The sequence below is a fragment of the Adiantum capillus-veneris genome, chromosome 9, assembly GCF_014529385.1.
Source record: "Adiantum capillus-veneris isolate H3 chromosome 9, ASM1452938v2, whole genome shotgun sequence".
Taxonomy (NCBI): Eukaryota; Viridiplantae; Streptophyta; class Polypodiopsida; order Polypodiales; family Pteridaceae; genus Adiantum; species Adiantum capillus-veneris.
The window spans coordinates 124928356-124946148 of record NC_140939.1 but is presented as its reverse complement, the minus strand read 5'-3'; the positions used below and the strand labels follow the sequence as shown (position 1 = coordinate 124946148).

Genomic DNA, 17793 nt, shown 5'->3' with positions numbered 1-17793 from the left:
TCTTGACAGTCTATGTTGTTGACCTGAGATACAAGCTCATTGTCGTCAGATGCAAGCTCCATATCGGCCATTTCATTGGCGGTTGCGGATGCTTGCGCGCACACCTCGATTGGAAGTGTCTTATCATGATCTACGTGGTAAGCTTACATGAGCATTTGCGTCAAGATCACATTGACAGAAAAGAGCCTTCTATGCCAAATTTCATAATGCATAGATTCGTTCCTGCTGGCCAAGAAATTGCAGTTATAGAGCAAGAAAGCTCATAGCTTTAATTGCAAGCAAAAATCGGACAGCTGCTACGTCTCCATTGCCATCAAGGTCTCAAAGACCGTTCGTCACACCTCGAAAGGTTCCACAACTACATGCCTAATGCATGCAAAACAACAAGAAGATGCCATGTCCTTGAAATCTTGTGGATTCTTTTGCCTGGGACTGAAGAGTGCACTCTTCTAGGCCCATCGCTCTGCAGTAACTGCAACAAGGAAGACAAGTTGGGAGGAGGAAAGCTCCATATCGGCCATTTCTTTGGCGGTTGCTGTTGCTTGTGCGCACACCTCGACTGGAAGTGTGTTATTATGCTCTGCATGGTAAGCTTACATGAGCATTTGCGTCAAGATCACATTGACAAAGAAGAGCCTTCTATGCCAAATTTCATAATGCATAGATTCCTTCCTGCTGCCCAAGAAATTGCATCTATGGAGCAAGAAATCTTCATAGCTTAATTTCAAGCAGATTTCAGGCAGCTACTATGTCTCCATCACCATCAAGGCCTCAAAGACTGTCCATCACACGTCGCATCAAAACAAGAGCTCTCTCATCCTCGAAAGATTTCACAAAACTACATGCCTAATGCATGCAAAAGCAGCAAGAAGATTCCATGTCCTTGAAATCTTGTGGATTCTTTCACCTAGGACTCAAGAGTGCACTCTTCTAAGCCCATCACTCTGCAGTAATAACTGGGTGTCACATCTAGTTGGCCATGCCAAAATAAAGGTGGCATTGTCATTGCATGACATACAAGTAGAGATATATAATATGCCCTGTTTTTGCCTGAACAACGTGGTCTTCCTTCTGGCGGGGAGCGACAAAGGCTATGGAAGCTGGGAGTCACTCTTACTCACCCTCTCGAGCAGGTGTTAAGTTTCACGAAACTCGTCGGAGACATAGCAGTGTCGAATCCAAACCTCTACAGCCAATTGGGGAAGTTGGGGAAGTTGGATGCAGCAGGTAATTTATACCAACAAATGGAATTAGTAGCCGATGCTAAGCTACATCTTGTTGGCATGGCGTCGAAAAGACAATTAGAAGACATTATGAAGGAAGATTCTTCTGAGTTATTTCCTGATGGAAATATAGCGCCATAAATCAAGAAGGAACTCTCAAAGTAGGCATGGGGGCCACACAACTTAACAAGTTCAGTTTCTAATGATCATGCTCAAAACCTTTACACACATGTTCGTGTGAATGCAGACATAACTGAAAGCCCTAACCAAGTCCACCGAGATGCAATGGAAGCAATAAGCTACCCTGAACAAGATCAGGCTTGGCAAGATGGGGATGTGGAACAAGACCAAGCTTGGCAAGAGAGCCATAGTAACAAGGATGGCGAATCTCCCTTTTTTGATTCTCTGTAAAATTCTACACATTTGGGTCGCATGCGCGTGCGCGTGCACACACACACACACACACACATAGTGATTTGCATACCTTGCACTTCTGCTTTGCAGAGATCGCGCGCTCTCGTCTCGTCTCTGCACTCCTCGCGCTGGCAAAGCTCCAAGTGCTATTTTTATTTGTGTAAAAAGCCTAAAAGAAAGCCTAAAAATTGTGTACAGCATCTGATAGGCATCACGCCTATATCACTACCTGCAAGCAGGCAGTGCCAACAAACATAAGCCATAAACCAGTTTAGCAGACACCGACTCTTAAGTACCGACGCACTAGACGACACAAATCTAGCACTTGCACAAAGAAGACATTCACATCACATTCAAATCATCTCACATAAAAATCCATCCAAATCTAGGACCAGGATTCCTTCCAACATGTTTAGCAATCGCATCTAGATCCACACCGGATGTCACTGATGTCGGATTAATTGATTCTTATGGCGATCATGTCCATAGATTCTCAAGACGAAATGTTGCAGTCATTTCGTCTTTCAAACCTGCACTCAAACATAATGCATCTTACTAGCTCTAAAATAATACTAGCCAATGGTATTCTCCCCGGATATCCCCCCCCACGTCTGCACGCCTCTCTCGTCGTCCCTCACCCTCCTCCTCTGTCGCCCTAGTTCTCAGACTCGCAATGGCAGCCATGCCTGGCAGAGGCTCTGCGTCAGCAGCATGAGAAAGAGAGCTAAATAATGAAAAAAACTATGTGCAGTGCTCCCCCACCCTGTACCATATCTCCTTCCATCCTGAGACACCTGCCCTGCACCCCTCTCCACCTCCCTCGTTGTATTCCCCGTCACCCACCTCGTCCTCTCTGAGCTGCCTCTCCTGCAGCCACTTCCCCTCTCCGTACGCTTGCCTCACCCCTCCACCTTCCTCGCCTAATCACTGCATGCCCCTATGTCCTCATACCTCTCAAAGCAAGTCTTGTTGCCGCCGTTTATCTCTGACAATTGGAATGTTGTTTGCAACGTAGAGACAGAGAGAGAATGTGTGGAGAGAGAGAGAGAGAGAGAGAGAGACTATTGCAGGCCATGCACTGGCCGCCCCCCTTCAAACAATATAGGATCTCCAAGGCAGGACTCTGAGTGAGGAACAACCCAAGGGGACATGACGGCTGAGAGAGAGAGAGAGAGAGAGGTAAGGCGGGTACACGAGGGAGAGAGGGAGAGATCGACGGCATGCCAAGCATGCATACAAAATTGCGTGGCGAGACGAGGGAGACCGAAAGAGAGAGAGAGAGAGAGAGAGAGAGAGAGAGAGAGAGAGAGAGCATCTTCAAGAAATTCCATCTATATTGGGCTTTTTTTTTAAATTGACCAAACATACTCCCATGAGTGAGCACAAAAATTAGATTCATTTTTAGGAATTCCCATGTCGAAGTACTTCTTTCATAAAGTCATCCAACACAATACTGTCAGCCCATCAATATCCCTGAAATCCAAAGGAAAATCAGTGACTTTATTCCATCTCGGTAATCTATGACAAAGGAGTAGAGTGACTCCCCTCTTGTGCAGTCCAGTCTGCACCAGATTCAACCGTGCTGATCCACGAGATCTCTCGGAATAGTCGAAGCTAGACCGAAACCTCAAGGTAAAGTTCCAATATCTGAGGAGTATCTGCTAGGTCCTTCTCCTCCATCCACTTCACATTCAATGGCGGATAGTTCTTGACTAAGAACCGTCGTTTACTTTACCTTTCTCTTTCCTATCCTTGTGGCCCGATATCTGTTCTAGAACGAGAATCTCCTCGCTCTCTTCTACTTCAGGTTGCTCCTCAAGCTCCCTGTCAACTGACACCTCACCCTTGAAAGGTTTCAAGAGACTCACACGAAAAGCATTGTGAATCTTCCAGGTTTTTGGCAACATCAGTCTGAAGGATACATCACTCATCTTCTCCTGAATCTGGAAAGGGCCATAGTACCGCATTTTTAGTTTTGAAGAAGCTGCTCCTTTCCCTTTCGTTTCCTAAGGCGTGCCTTCTCAAACCGTAAGAGCACCCAAATCATCCTCCTTCAACTGCAAGTCGCGTCGATGTCTATCAACTACCTTCTTATGTTGTGTTTGAAACTTCTCAAGAGCCTTGCTAACCTTGGCAAAAGCATTGTCCAAATCTCTCGTATACTGATCCACTTCAAAAATCTTATCCTGTGTCTCAGGATTTCTTCGATCTATCAGTTGATTGCCTTTTCCTTTCTCTCCTTGTGTCCTGAGACATGTGGGTAGCTTCGCTAGCTTCCACTGTTCATTGACACGTCAGTCTCAATCATCGGAACCCTGAGACGCACCCTCATCTGATTCCCTTTCTCCAAAATCCTCTGATGAACTTGCATATGGTTCCCTTAGTTCGTCGGAACCTCCGGATGTGCTACCATTTGATTCTCCAGAATCTTGCGATGAGTTGTCATCCGGTTCCCCTGAATCATTCTTTTCATTGGCAGACTCTTGCCCTCTTGAGGTGGATACTATTATGTCCATAGGATGAGTCAATGAGCCGGCATGCGTTCCAAATTGTGCCTTAGCATGTTGCATAAGTCTCTAAATAAAGTCAGACTTCTAGTTTAGACAATAGTCTCGAATCTCTTTTAGCAAACCAAAGCAAAACGCTCAATCTGGTCTTTCAAAGTACTATTCCAAAACGAAGACATTGGAAAATAAGTATCCCAAAGCCTCTGGCAGTAGTCATCCAATGTATCTTTCTCAATCATTGTCAAGTGATGCCAAGCCGTGATGACATCTCTTGCATATTCATTTGATATCCAAGTTGACATGAAAATTGTCTTGAACGTCGTAGGTGCTTCTCTACGTAACAACAGAGTAGACCACCATGTCTGTACAATTCCTTTCAAGTAAGATGCCGCCTTTCGCACCCTAGAGTGTTCTGTGAACCATCCTCTAAATAAGGCGACGTCAAACTGTTGTACAAACTCAAGAGCTCGATGAATGTCCTAGTAGCCTGAAAATGTCTCAAACCTGACAGACTCACTCCCTTCCTTGAACTCCTTCGTTTTCTTGTTTATCTGGTCACTGTCAAAAGAGGACGAGCTCTCCTCCTCTAAACTGCTAGATGGCCTTCCATGCCTTCTAGACTATTTTCAAAAATCTCCTTCAAAAAAATATTGTCCTTGGTGCCTAGAAATTGAGGAACCTTCTTAGCCCCCTGAATACTTCAAATGGCGCATTCCCCGTGTGTTGTTGTAGGCAAACTCCACCAAGGGCAAATAGTTTTCCCATTATGTCTTCTGATCCAAAATAGAAGACTTCAACAAATCCAAAACCATTGAATTGGCTATCTCAAATTGCCCATCTATCTGCGGGTGGAACGAGGACGAGAACTGCAATGGCGTGCCAATGTTCTCCCAGATTTCCTCCCAAAACGAATAAACTAGGGATCTCTGTCCGAAATAATGGACTCAAGCCATGTAACCAAAAAATCTGTGAAACAAAAAGTCTCACCAAATGATCAGGCTTGACCGTCTTCTTTACCGAAATGAAGTGGGCATGCTTGCTAAATTTGTCAATGACTGTGCAAATGCTATCTTATCCACTTTGAGTCTTGGGAAGATCAAAAAATAAAATCCATGGCAATGCTTTTCCAAGGACAGGAGGGTATGGGTAAAGGCTGTAGAAATCTTGGTGCCTTATGACTGTCAAACTTGACCTTTTGGCATACTAAGCAACTACCACCAAACTCGTCCACATCCTTTTTGAGCCTCGACCAATGAAAGTAACCGTCAACACCCTTCAAGGTGGTATCTATGCCGCGGTGGCCGGAAAAAGGTGGACAATGGCACTCTATCAAAACCTTTTCCCTCAAAGGTTGTAGCCGTCCCATATGTGCGAGCAACAGGTGGTGTCTGTGTTCTGCTTCATTCTTGGAGAAGACGATAATGTTGTCAAAGAAAGTGCCCACAAATGATCGGTACTCTCTGAAAATCCTATCCATCATGCGGTTGAATGTAGCCAGAGCATTCGTAAGACCAAAAGGCATCACCAAATATTCATACAAACCAAAAGTCGTCCTGAAATCTGTCTTGTAGACGTCTCCAGGAGCAATTCGGATTTGATGATAACCACTCTTCTTATCAATTCGCCTAGTAGAACCCTGAAGTTTGTCGAGCACATCATCAATCCTTGGAATGGGAAAATCTATTCTAATTCATTCTTTCTTCATGTTGGGCTCGGCTAGGTCAGTAAGATGGCCGGTTCGGTGGTGTGTTATCGAGAATCAAATCAATCGTGTGATCTTCAGGACGTGAAGGAGGCAAATTGCTTGGTAAGCCCTCAGAGCAACAATCATCTTGAGCTTGCGGAAAATCTTGTCGTTCCTTTTTCGAGGTCTAACATATTCAACCTTTAATCATCATTCAGTTCTTTCAAGAAAATTAGGTGAACAAAAAAAAAAGGATTTCATCAAGTAGGACAGACTCGCCATTCAGTTTACCATCAAGTACTATCTCTTTGCTCTTCTCATTCTTCAAGATGGCTTTCCCTGCCCTATAATCAACCACGGTATTGTTCTTGGAGAACCAAGGGATTTCTCGGAGGAAACCACACCCTTCCAAAGGCATGATGTAAAAGTCATCGTGCCCTAAATACCCCCGACAATGCAAACGTAGTTTGCCAATGACAAGTGTAATGGCAACATCCCATCCGGGTTCTGCTAGAACAACCTCGGCCTGTGGCCTCATTTCCTTGGACGTAATTCCAAATCGAGCCGCCAATTCGGTTGGAATTGGCCTTTGCTTCTCCATCAAAGAAGATAAGGTTTCTTGGCCTCGCACTTTGCCCATAATATGCAAAGTTCGGTATTTTTGTTCATCTGATCAAGGTGGGCAATCCCCACAAAATCTGGTACAACTCCTGCTTCCATATTTCCTTTTCTTCCGCGCTGGGCTGCTGCTCTGTAACTCTCTTGCTTATCTTCTGGTGATCCTTTGGTTCATCTTCTTTTCAAGAGTTCTGTCCAGCTCTTTCTGCGAGTATAGGTTCCGCTTGTCTACACTCGTCTGTCCTTTCAACTTTCCTCTTGACCTGAGAGGAGAATCAATGGCCTCACGCCATCTCACGTAAATCTCATCAATCAGGTAATACTTCACGTGTTTCGCAAATCTCATGTCTTTGGAGTACTTGATCCATCTTTTCACACGTATACCAACCTGCAGTTGACATTTGTACTCCGTTCTAACAAACTTTTCTGCCAAGAATTTGTCCAAATCTTCATTCTTTTCTTTAGTTTCCGCGCTAGGTTTTAACTTGTCTTTGCCTACCCACCATAGGTGTTTTCTCTGTCAGATTCTCTGTGAGAACCCATGAGTAAATTGGGGTTCTTTATGGCTTATGCCCTGTTAGACAGAGCGATCAAGACGAGAGCACGCCCGATGCGCGATGTATGAAGGGTGGGAGTGGCTAATAAGTCCGAGGTCGGGGCACGAAGATTCTTTCACAAAAAAAAACCAGGGGTGTTGCAAAAAGGATCGGATCCTCCATAAAAGAATCTTTCTAAGCTTTGATACCACTGTAACAAGCTTGGACACTCCAAGCGAGAAATCAATAGCAACACATGAACAGAAACTTCAAAATCACTGAACTTTAATAAAGAGAGAGAGAGAGAGAGAGTCAACTCGGTCTAATGGAGTTCCGTGCCCAGAGGTATTGGCCCAAAGTCTGGCACCCCTGTCGGTATTTCTTTATCCTTAATCATTGCAAAGTACAACTCCCGAGGGACCTCTGCTCTCAGACTCTGCGTCCAAATGCTCTGCACACTGAGGCCTCAAGGGCTCTTTTAAATAGTACCAAGGGATGCCAAAAGTAGAGCCCCAAAAGCAATCAGTTCAAAAGCTTCAAGTTCCAAAAGCATATGGTCCAAAAACTGGCACCAAAAGCTAGCAGCGCAAATCGTGGAATTCGTACCGCTGCCACGTCATCAATCAGCACGTTTTCCCGATTTCCGTACGACCTGCCACATTAGCATGTCAGCGCGATTTTGGGGCATCCATACAGCTATCCAACCAACGTTTTTTTTAATCTCTTGCGTCCCTTGCGCCCTATCAGTAGGTACCCATAAGCTGGAACAACTTATAAAGTGACTTTGGTGTCCAAATAGTGATGCCACGTCATGAGTTTGTGACACTGATAGTGTACTATTGAGAATTATGAAAGATTAGATTCGAGAATTGACGCACTCCCATTATTATCCAGTGAACAGCCAGACAGTTTTTGGAATTAGTATGAACCTGCTAAAAATTCAATAAAACTTATAGGCTGAAAATTATGCTTGCACTAACACAATCCAGGCGTCCCTAGATGCAACCTCAAGCACAAATTTCAAATGCAATGCAAACATAGACTCCTTTACAAAAAGTGTCTACTTTCCCAAAAACCACTAAAAAGCAACTCTCCTTGTCAGAAAGCAACTCCATCTCCTCAAAGCTACTCAAAACCCATCTTCATTCATGATTCAAGTGCTTCCATTTTACATGTAACTAATCCTCACTCCGGATTTCCTACTCAAACCGTGGAGTATTCCCTAACTAAAGCTCCCACCACCCATCATGTGACTAGGGAAATATCCATTGCTCGGTCTCTCATCCACCAAACTTACAAAGCAACTCCTTAGTGATGCTTTATGTCACCCATCACCTGACGCATCAGAATGGCTTACTCAATTTCGTAGATCTACAATTCCTAACTTAACGGTTATAATGTCCACAAATGTAAATGGTTCTAATTTCATTTAATTGAAATTTTCAAAAACTAAGAAATTAGCCAATTTAGCAACAGGATGGGTACATGATGTGAGGGACAGTCACTTTTAATTTGCGAGTAGGGCTGCCCAACCAACTTACCAAGCCTTTCACAACCCATAAGTTTAGGAGAAAAAAAATACAAGAGCAAGTGGAGCTTGCCAAAAGGACCAACTCCAAGCCTCAACAAAACTTCTCAAACAGCCATCTAAAATTGTTATGAATATGCCAACTACGGGGTTAAGGACCAAAATATGAATTAGTTGGCACATGAAATAGTGTGCATTCCTACTAATAGCATTCATAAAGAGTACTGATGGGATATGTAAAGTGAACCACAAGGTACATGCTTCGCAAGGTTCATTCTCACCTGAAAGTCTACTTTCAGTACTCTACCCCTTCTCTGATCAAAACTAAATTATTGTTTTTTCTGTCTAACAAAGCCTAGATCAGACACCACACTGAAAAAATCCCAAGCTGAAAGTTGGAAGAAATCAAAAAACTGCAATGCTCAGAGTCTATACTGTAAGGAGGTTGCCTTAAAATAGATCTTCTATGCAATGGTCAACAAAATCTCAGCAACGACTTATAACAGAATGTATTCAATTCTGGCAAAGTGGTAAAGAGAATAAACCACATACTAACAAGTAACGAAGTACAGAGCAACGCACTAAGTGATTTAGACTGCTGTCACATACACAAAATTGCGATTTTTTAATGAACTATTCACCAGTCATGAAAACTGAATATATAGAAGAAACACAAGCACTCTAAACCATTCGAATCCCCAAAAACAGAGCACCATTAAGAAGTCTAAATCTACCCCTGTCAACAGTGTGAGATTCCACAAAAATGAAGTCCAATATAATTTTTTAAAGCTAGAAAAAAATATCAGGGAGACCTTTGCGCTAATTAGATGTTAACAAGCATGATCATGGAAGCAAGCAGCTTACCATCGTCTGCATACTTGGTCTTGTCAAATGTAGGCCTTAAGTCAACAGAGCCTAGGCGTCTACCAGTTGATGCAGGCACCATAGAAACACGATCTTTTTCCCTTGCATTTCCCTTGGATGTCGAAGGAGATGTCCTCTCTAGAGTCTCCTCAATGCGCTTCTTAGCATCGATAGATTCACGGCTTCCACCACGCCCATCACCCCTATCTTTGTACATATCACCGGTCTTCACTTCACCGGAGTGAAGAGAACACACCTACAACAGAATCTGCAGCATCTCCTTCTCAAGGAGCCTACCTCGGAGGAAAAACAATAACAGCAAACAACATGTTATGTAAGGAAAGAAAACAAGTGGGTTCTGATGAGAAAATGTTAGATGTAGAACCCAAAAGCTTGCAGCAGATGATGCTTCTTACGTCTGAGCTGCCTGAAGCTTTTGACCGGTAGCCCTAAGAGGGAAATTCCGCTTAAGCAAAGCCCTTTTCAAGCCAGAGGATCGAGCTCAAAGGATAAAAATTTGAACCACAAAACGGACGACAGAGAGACTACATACCTTCGTTCAGTTGCTCGAAGCTCCGCCCACGCAGAGAAGCGAAAGGGGAGTGAGTTTCGAACCCTGGCGGGATGATTCCCACTCACTCTCTCCAAAGGAAAACGATAGATTTTAGACCGACGTTATTTCATCGTCTATTACCTTTCATGTTAAGAAAGGAAAACAAAAATATATATATATATCTACATATCCCCCGGTTGACACGTGGCAGAAGCTCCTTGCTGCAAATTAGACTTAATCATAGATTTGAACCAAGATAAAATTATTATAAGATCTTAAAAAATATCCTATCACATGCTATCATGCTTGTTTTCTGAGAACCACGAGTATGTATGTTCAATCTTCAGACAATCGAATAAAAAGCGAATCAATGCAATATGCCAATTTTTGAAATAGAAAGGAAAGCGGAATCGACACCTGTGGAAGAACGTGGAAGCATCTCGGCAAGTCGGCGCTCTAACCAACCTCGGACCGACTTCTCTCCCTCTCTTATGCGCTCGAGCCCCATCTCTCTCTCTCTCTCTCTCTCTCTCTCTCTCTCTCTCTCTCTCTCTCTCTCTCTCTCTCTCTCTCTCTCTCTCTCTTGCACGCGCGCGCGCAGTAGAGGACGCTTTGAAGGCATGTGTGTGTGTATGATCGGGGCAGTACTGAGGTGTACATGTTGGGAGGCGCAAGAGGGATGGGGGCTCCTACAGGCAGCGCGAGGAGAGGACGGGTGCAGACAGTAAAGCTCGAGGGAGAGCAGTGAGTGGTGGGTGAGGGTGGAGGAGAGAGAGCCTCGTTGTGAGTTGCAGCATGCGTTAAAGGCCAAAGCTGCTTGCGTGTATTTTGGCGTGAGAGGCTCTATCCGTCAGTAGGTGAAGGGGAGTGGGGAAGGAGGTGCAAACAGAGGGTATAACAGAGGTGCAAAGTGGTCTCTCTCTCTCTCTCTCTCTCTCTCTCTCTCTCTCTCTCTCTCTCTCTCTCTCTCTCCTGCAGAGGCATGCAGACGTGGAGGGGGTAGCTGACATGGAAGAGGGGGAGAGGGGGAGAAGAATATCCGGGGGGATCTTGGGAATAATAGGATTTTCTTTAAGTGAAGCCAGTATTTGGAGAAAGAACTCGAACTCATATCAAGTAGATCATTATCTTGATTTGAGAGCATTCAACAAACTCATCATCATTTGAGAGCTAGCAAAAAATTTCACCCCCACATCATTACCACTAAGAGAGAGAGAAAGAGAGAGAGAGACTCAGCTCCACGTGGATAACTTCATATGCAATGAAGCCAATTTTCTCTCTTATGCTTCCCATGTAAAAAGTACCTTGAAGCACAACCTTTTCTTATCAACCACCAAGTTTTCATGAAGAGAGACAATATAGAACATTCATGTTGAGTCCATTGGATGTTCCTACATATACAATGTTTGTCCAAGACTAGTTTCTATTCTCTTGATTGGCAAAACTCCCTCGACGATATGTCAAATGAAGTGGATATCAGTTTTAAGACCCGCATTATGGATTACCTACCTATTATTAGCAAAAATGACCCATAGTAGAAAGCTCTCCACGCAACAAAACTCTATACAAAGTCCCTCTTTCTTGATAAAAAGAGATTATGGACCAAGTCAATGATGTACTAGGAAAGGGATAATACCTTCTAGCTCTTGTCCTTTTTGTGTACAGACTATCATCCACGTAGAGACATCTACAAGTAGGTTTCAAGAGCTATGAGACAACAATCTCTACAAAAAGTGGTAGAAAGAGCAATTTATTTAAGAGCAAATACACTACTTAGGCCATAAGTATAGTATATGTATGGATCTCCTACACATGAAGAAGATACGAGAAGAGTTGTTGACAAAGTTTCTACCCTCTAGTGTCACCTCTAGTGGGAACCCTCTCTATGCTAGCATCTTGAGTTGTGACCTAAGCAATGAGGTCATTTGCACACCGATTTGGGCTACATAAGCCCATCTTTCGTACATCTCTCGTGTAGTTGATTTGTGTAGTATTATAGAGTTTATTATCTTTGAGTGAGCTTATTCCATCTTGTTCTTTTAGTATTCCAATATGGTATTAGAGCCTATGGTTCTTGCCCAAATCTTCTAAAGCCTCAATAGTGCTAATCTCACTCTTGATCGTGTTTGTTTTGCATCAAGAGCTTCTCTTATTATCAATAGTTAGTTTCCATTGAGTATGTCATTTATAAGCTACATGAGCCCTTAGCACTACTGGTTTAGCTTCTTTCATCAAAATTTTCATTATGGAATCTTCATTGGATTATGGAAGATGGTGTATTTATCGCATAACCTTTACCTCTTTTTAAAAGGGAATGAATTCTTTTAGAAAAGATAACAATATTCTCTCCTAGAGAATAACCTTAGATTTGTTTTATGAAACACTTTTGAAGTCCTATGATTTTGTAGATGTAATGTGAACTTCATAAGTCTCTCCATGTGCCATTAGTAGTAGCTTTTGCACCTACACTTGTGCTCACTAGCATCACCAGGGACAGGGACAGCAACCCATATTTCAACATTTGTAGCCCTTGGAACATTGTATTAAGAGGTCAATGACACCTTCATCATCGGAGTTTCGTCCCGTTCTTAACCTTATGGAGCATAACATCACCTTATTGTCGGAGTACAACCTACTAACAGTGCCCACAATTACGTCCTCGTCACCAAAGTCGGCTCTCGCCGGACTCTCCACTCGAGTCATCACGGACGACTCCGTCTTCCTCGACCCCTCTCTTTTTTAAAGGCCACAATCGTCAGACACTCTCGGAAACCTCTATATGGATGCACACCACAATAACGGAGAAGGCCTCAACAATAGCATGGATTCGCCCACCGATAAGAATACACCTAACCTCGACGACCCCTCTACCCCGGTAGATACCCCACCAGTCAACGACCCACCCAATAACAACGCACACTTCATGGAGAATACCCTATCACTAGAACACATCACGCTCGACCCCTACAAAATTATGGATGACGACTTCGAGCAACTTTCGAAGGAATATTTTGACTTCTCCCCCAACCCTCATCAAGCCGATCTTAGGGTAGAAGATTCACCCATTCGCCTAGACCCAAACCCCGACACGGAGCCCTTCCCTCCATACTCAAACCCTCCAAAGAAGACCCAGTCCAAATTTCATATTACCCTCTCCACCATCAAAACCACACCCTCTTTAACTAATATTTTGAATCCCTCCCTCTACCAACCTTCTTCAACCAAGGAGCTCCAACCACCCCCCTCTCGCCCAAACCCTTCCCTCACTCTCTTTCAAAACCCAAAGAGTTCGATGATATCATTAATCTCTCCCTGCTCGAATTTACCAAGCTACACTAAAAACTAGCCAAAGCCTCTACCTACACCGCACACCTAACGGAACTACACAAAAATAATGCCAATCCCAATAGCCTTAGCATGAAACCCCCTCGTTTGCAACTAGAAGATACCCAAGCTCAAGCCCTTCTTAACGCCAAGTTTACCGCCCTCACAATCCAATATCAACTAGATTGCACTTTTGCCCTCATCCAAGCACAAAAACTCCTTGTTCAAAACCTCCAAACAATAGTGGATAATTACCACCTTGAAGTAAAAAGCCGCCTCACCGACCTCGTCAACAAGCTTTCTTCTATTACTTTATCACTTTTAACCTTGGGAGATTGGCTCCAATACCTAACCAAATGGAAAGACACCTTCGTCCAACTCTTCCTCTCTCAAATGCAATCCCTTATAGTAAACTCCCATTTGGCCTCCACCAAAGAAGAAGAAGCGTTTAAAACTAGAAAGCGCACCATCTCCACCATGAAAGAAACTATCGCCCACCTCCTGAAGGAGCAAACCATCAAGGAGCTCATAGAACTAGAAGTTCGCAAACATTTCCGATCTCTCCCTCTCATTAAACCCTCTATCTCCACACCCATCACCACTAACACCCATCTCACAAAATCAATAAAAAACCATGCCCCAACCAAAGCTCCCTTTTCCCCCCCTAGAACCTCTCTCTCCTCATCGTCCCACCTTACACACCCTCCATCATCCCACATCAAAACCTTCAAAAAGACCCCCAAGGCCTACACAATCCCAACCCTCCTCAAAAAACAAGAACCACCCCACTCGCCTCCCCATTCCCCGCCCTCCAAAAAACCTTTCTTTTACTCCCCTCCTAATAAGCCTACAGCAAACCCAAAATACCCCCTCAATCGCATTCACAACCTCTTCACACCAATTATCTCTTCTTCCTCCAATCCTAAACAAAAACCTAAGCCTTTCCCCTTTAACAAACTAACCAAACCTCCCAATCATTCTCATGATGGCGATGGCAACGACAACAACGACAACACCAACCGCCATCGCAACAGCACCAACCGTGACGACGACAACTACAACAACCACAAGCGTACCTACAAAGATTTGGGAAAAGGAAAAGGGAGGAGGGATTAGGGCCTTCTTGTCCAACTTCTTGGTTACACTTGCTTTTCAGCAAGCCCCCCTCCTCCCTTATCTTTGGATAAACACTCAATGCTCTCTCCCTTTCATCTCTACCTCACCACCTTCTATGCTATCCTTTTTCAACGGAGCTCCCAACATCCCTCTTAGGAAACATTCCACAAATAGAGGAAGGAAGAGGCATAAATTTTGGCTTCCACTCATAAACCCGCACGCCTACAAACTTATAGTTTTTGGTAAGCTCTCTTCATGCACCTTGGTCAATAACCCTTGTTCTAACTTTGTTCATAATCTCACCTCCCGTCCCCTCTCTATCGACGAAAAGAAATGCTTAGATCTAGGACTTAAATACATCCCCCCTCCCCCTAACCCCCCCTGCGGAACTCATTATCAAAGCCCATGACTCCTTGGCAAGAAGATTACAACTCAAAATGTTTTTTCAATCTTCTACGTCCATCAAACCCCCCCTTTTCAAAACCCCTAACCCCTCTTGGATACCCCCCTCTTTAGATCCTACACTAGAGGGGATCACATCCCTTAACCTCATAAATTTGAAAGATACACTTGCACACTACAAAACTTCCCACTCAAAATTTCCCAAATTTGTCAAGCGTCCTCTTAAAACCCTTTCAACGGACTACACAATAGTCATTAAACCGGCGAATAAAAATCTAGGCCTTACCATCCTATCACGGGAATGGTATGAACAAGAAGCCCTTAGACAACTCAATGATCCCTCAACATACCAACCCCTAACCCCACCACCCCATAATTACCTCGCCTCCTTATTCCACTCCATCACCCTCAAATACACTCTCCTCACCCTAGATGAAGCCACCTTTATCCTCACACCACTCCATAAACCCTTCAAACCCTGTCCTATCCAATTTCTCCCTAAGTTACACAAACCTGTACTTGTAGCCCGTCCTATTTGCTCTTACCATGGGTACTTGTTTGAAAATGCTTCCAAATGGCTACACTTCCAACTTTATCATGTCCTCCTTTCACAAAAACAACACCTCAAAGACTCGCTATCCCTCATCATCGATCTCCACTCCAAGACCTTCCCCCCCCATTGTCTCCTTTTTACCTTCGATGTGACCTCCCTCTACCCCAGTATCGTATGACTGAGGGACTCATAGCCCTCAGAAGCACCATTACTAATTTCTTCGACACCCCAAAAACAGAGTTCATCATCTCACTTGCCACCCTTATTCTATCACACCATTATCTTTGCTTCAAAGATAAAGTATGGAAGCAAATTAAGGGCACCGCAATGGGTTCCAATTTTGCAGTGGTTTATGCTTGCCTTTTCCTCTGCCACCTAGAAAACCACTCTCTACTTATCTCTAGCCCGAACCTAACATATTACAAGAGATACATAGATGATGCCTTCGGGGTCTGAACGGGCACTCGTAAATCACTTACCAAAGCTCTCGCTTCTTACGCCTTCCCTTTACAAGAACATATAGTGATTTCACCCATCATATCCACTTTTGAAGCAACCATCCTAGATGTCCACTTCCACAAGGGACATACTTTCAATTTGTATGGTATCTTGGACTCCAATTGTTACCAAAAGCCTCTCAACTCTTACCAATATATACCTTGGATCTCTTGGCACCCTCTCCACCCAAAAATTAGCTTTTATCAGAACTTAGACGCTATCTTATCAGGGAAAGCAATCCTGATGGATTCTATCGTTTGAGAAACCTCTTCTTCCTAAGGCTCCTTCATAGAGGCTACCCAAGAAACTTCCTCCTTAAGGTCTTTGGATTGATCACTTACAAGGAACGAACCACTATCCTAACCAAAACCCCATCTTTAAAAAATCCTCCCCCTATCATCCTCAAACTCCCTTTTTCACCAGAAACTCATAGACTAAACCCTACCCTAATAATTGGTAAGCCTATCCATACGGCTTGCAGCCTCTCCCCCACCCTTGCTCATCTTGACCAACCCATCGTATGTTGGACCAATGGCCAAAACTTAGGCACTCTTCTAACTAAATCCAAAAACAAGATTTGAACCTAATTTTTCAAATGGATACTCTTTATACCCTACCCTAACTCTTACCGCTCGTTTTGCAGGTTGATTCTCAAAGCCCAAAGTTTATCAGCAACATAGACACCCCTTTCCCTTTTTTTGATCTTGCATTCCAAATTTTGTCCCTTTGAATTGTACTCCTAGAACACCATATTGGGAATCAAACTACTCTCCCTTGCTCCTTTAAACTCTCAAATCACCCGCCCCCCCCCCCCCCTAATGAGCATGTTACACCGATCTTGTACACTATACACCAGGTCTTGGTATCCAATTCATCACTTTTCTTCGTGTTATTTTTAAACCCCTTCCTACCCTCTATCCTCTCCTTTGCTGCTATTTAGTCCCCCTAAAATTTAACCCCTCCAATACTCTTTTTGCTAACCTCAATTTTGCTCCACCGATACCCTTTTTGAGAAATATAACCCCTTTCTTTTGGACTCGACACCCCCCCCCCCCTCTTTTTATGACCCATGTTTTGTTTAAAAAGATACCCTCTTTCACTTAAACCACCCCTCGGTAAACAGTCTATGAAAACTCCCCCCAGTAAAATTCAATCTCTTACTACTTACCCTTGGGAAACTCTACACCACTCTCTACCTCTAGTTAGGTAGGCAAACTCATAGCCCCTGCAAAGTACACCTCCCCCCCCCCCCCCCTCTCTTATATAAAGAGCATCCTCTTCCCCTCTATTCATAATTCTCCCTACTACTACCACTGATGAGCTCCTCAAAGGAGTGAAACGCGTTTGGTACCCCATAGCCCACCCCCACCTCCCTTCCTTTTGCTCCAGAACAAAGTGCCTCGCACGCTTAAATATAATTATAAATTAGTGCTTAAGTTTGTGGCTAAGTGCAATAGTTGCCCACCCTTGTGCTACATAAGTGGCATCATGTTTTCGAGACATTCTTTCACATCGAGCATCTCCCTCGTGACAACCTTGATATATGACATTTCTTCTTATCACATAAATTTTTGCACTTTATATGCTCTTAGTCATCTAGCATAGCCTTTGTGCTCATATTATTTTTTTATTCCTAAAGGCTATTTTTGAATTCCTTGTAGTCTCCTTCTCTTCATGTTCATATGTCTTCACAAAGCTCAATAACCACATAAGATTTTCTCAACCGCCAACTCTCAAACACTATGTAGCAAATAGAGAAAATTCCATGTAAAGATGTTGCAAACTCATCCCAAAGGATGAGTTATGAATTTGTAGGAACGAACGAGACATTAGTTCCACAATACCATGGCACTATAGATGCGGTATTAAGAATGAATAGTTGCACTAGGCTTGGGTCCTTGTTTGGGCTCACTTTTAGAATTGCAGGGCAAAGGAACTATTGAAGCAAACTTGCAAGGAAGTGAAGGAGAACA

General features: G+C 43.6%; 1 protein-coding gene and 1 pseudogene across 4 annotated transcripts in view; one reads left to right on the top strand and one right to left on the bottom strand.

The window, feature by feature from the left end:
* Positions 1-10068, bottom strand: part of LOC147451133 (casein kinase II subunit beta-1-like) — a 94325-nt gene extending 84257 nt beyond the window's left edge. The window contains exons 1-3 of one of the 4 annotated variants that reach the window (XM_086520098.1): positions 9928-10028; positions 9791-9823; positions 9375-9667 (exon numbers count right to left, since the gene is read on the bottom strand). In XM_086520098.1, coding sequence (XP_086376224.1) covers positions 9375-9591 — 217 coding nt within the window. In that variant the 5' untranslated portion in view covers positions 9592-9667; positions 9791-9823; positions 9928-10028. Of the gene's footprint in view, positions 1-9374; positions 9668-9759; positions 9854-9927 lie in introns of all 4 variants that reach the window. The other 3 variants (XM_086520097.1, XM_086520099.1, XM_086520100.1) reach the window with 3 other exon arrangements.
* On the top strand, positions 1082-5938 carry LOC147451134 (uncharacterized; annotated as a pseudogene).
* Positions 10069-17793: the final 7725 nt, after the last annotated feature.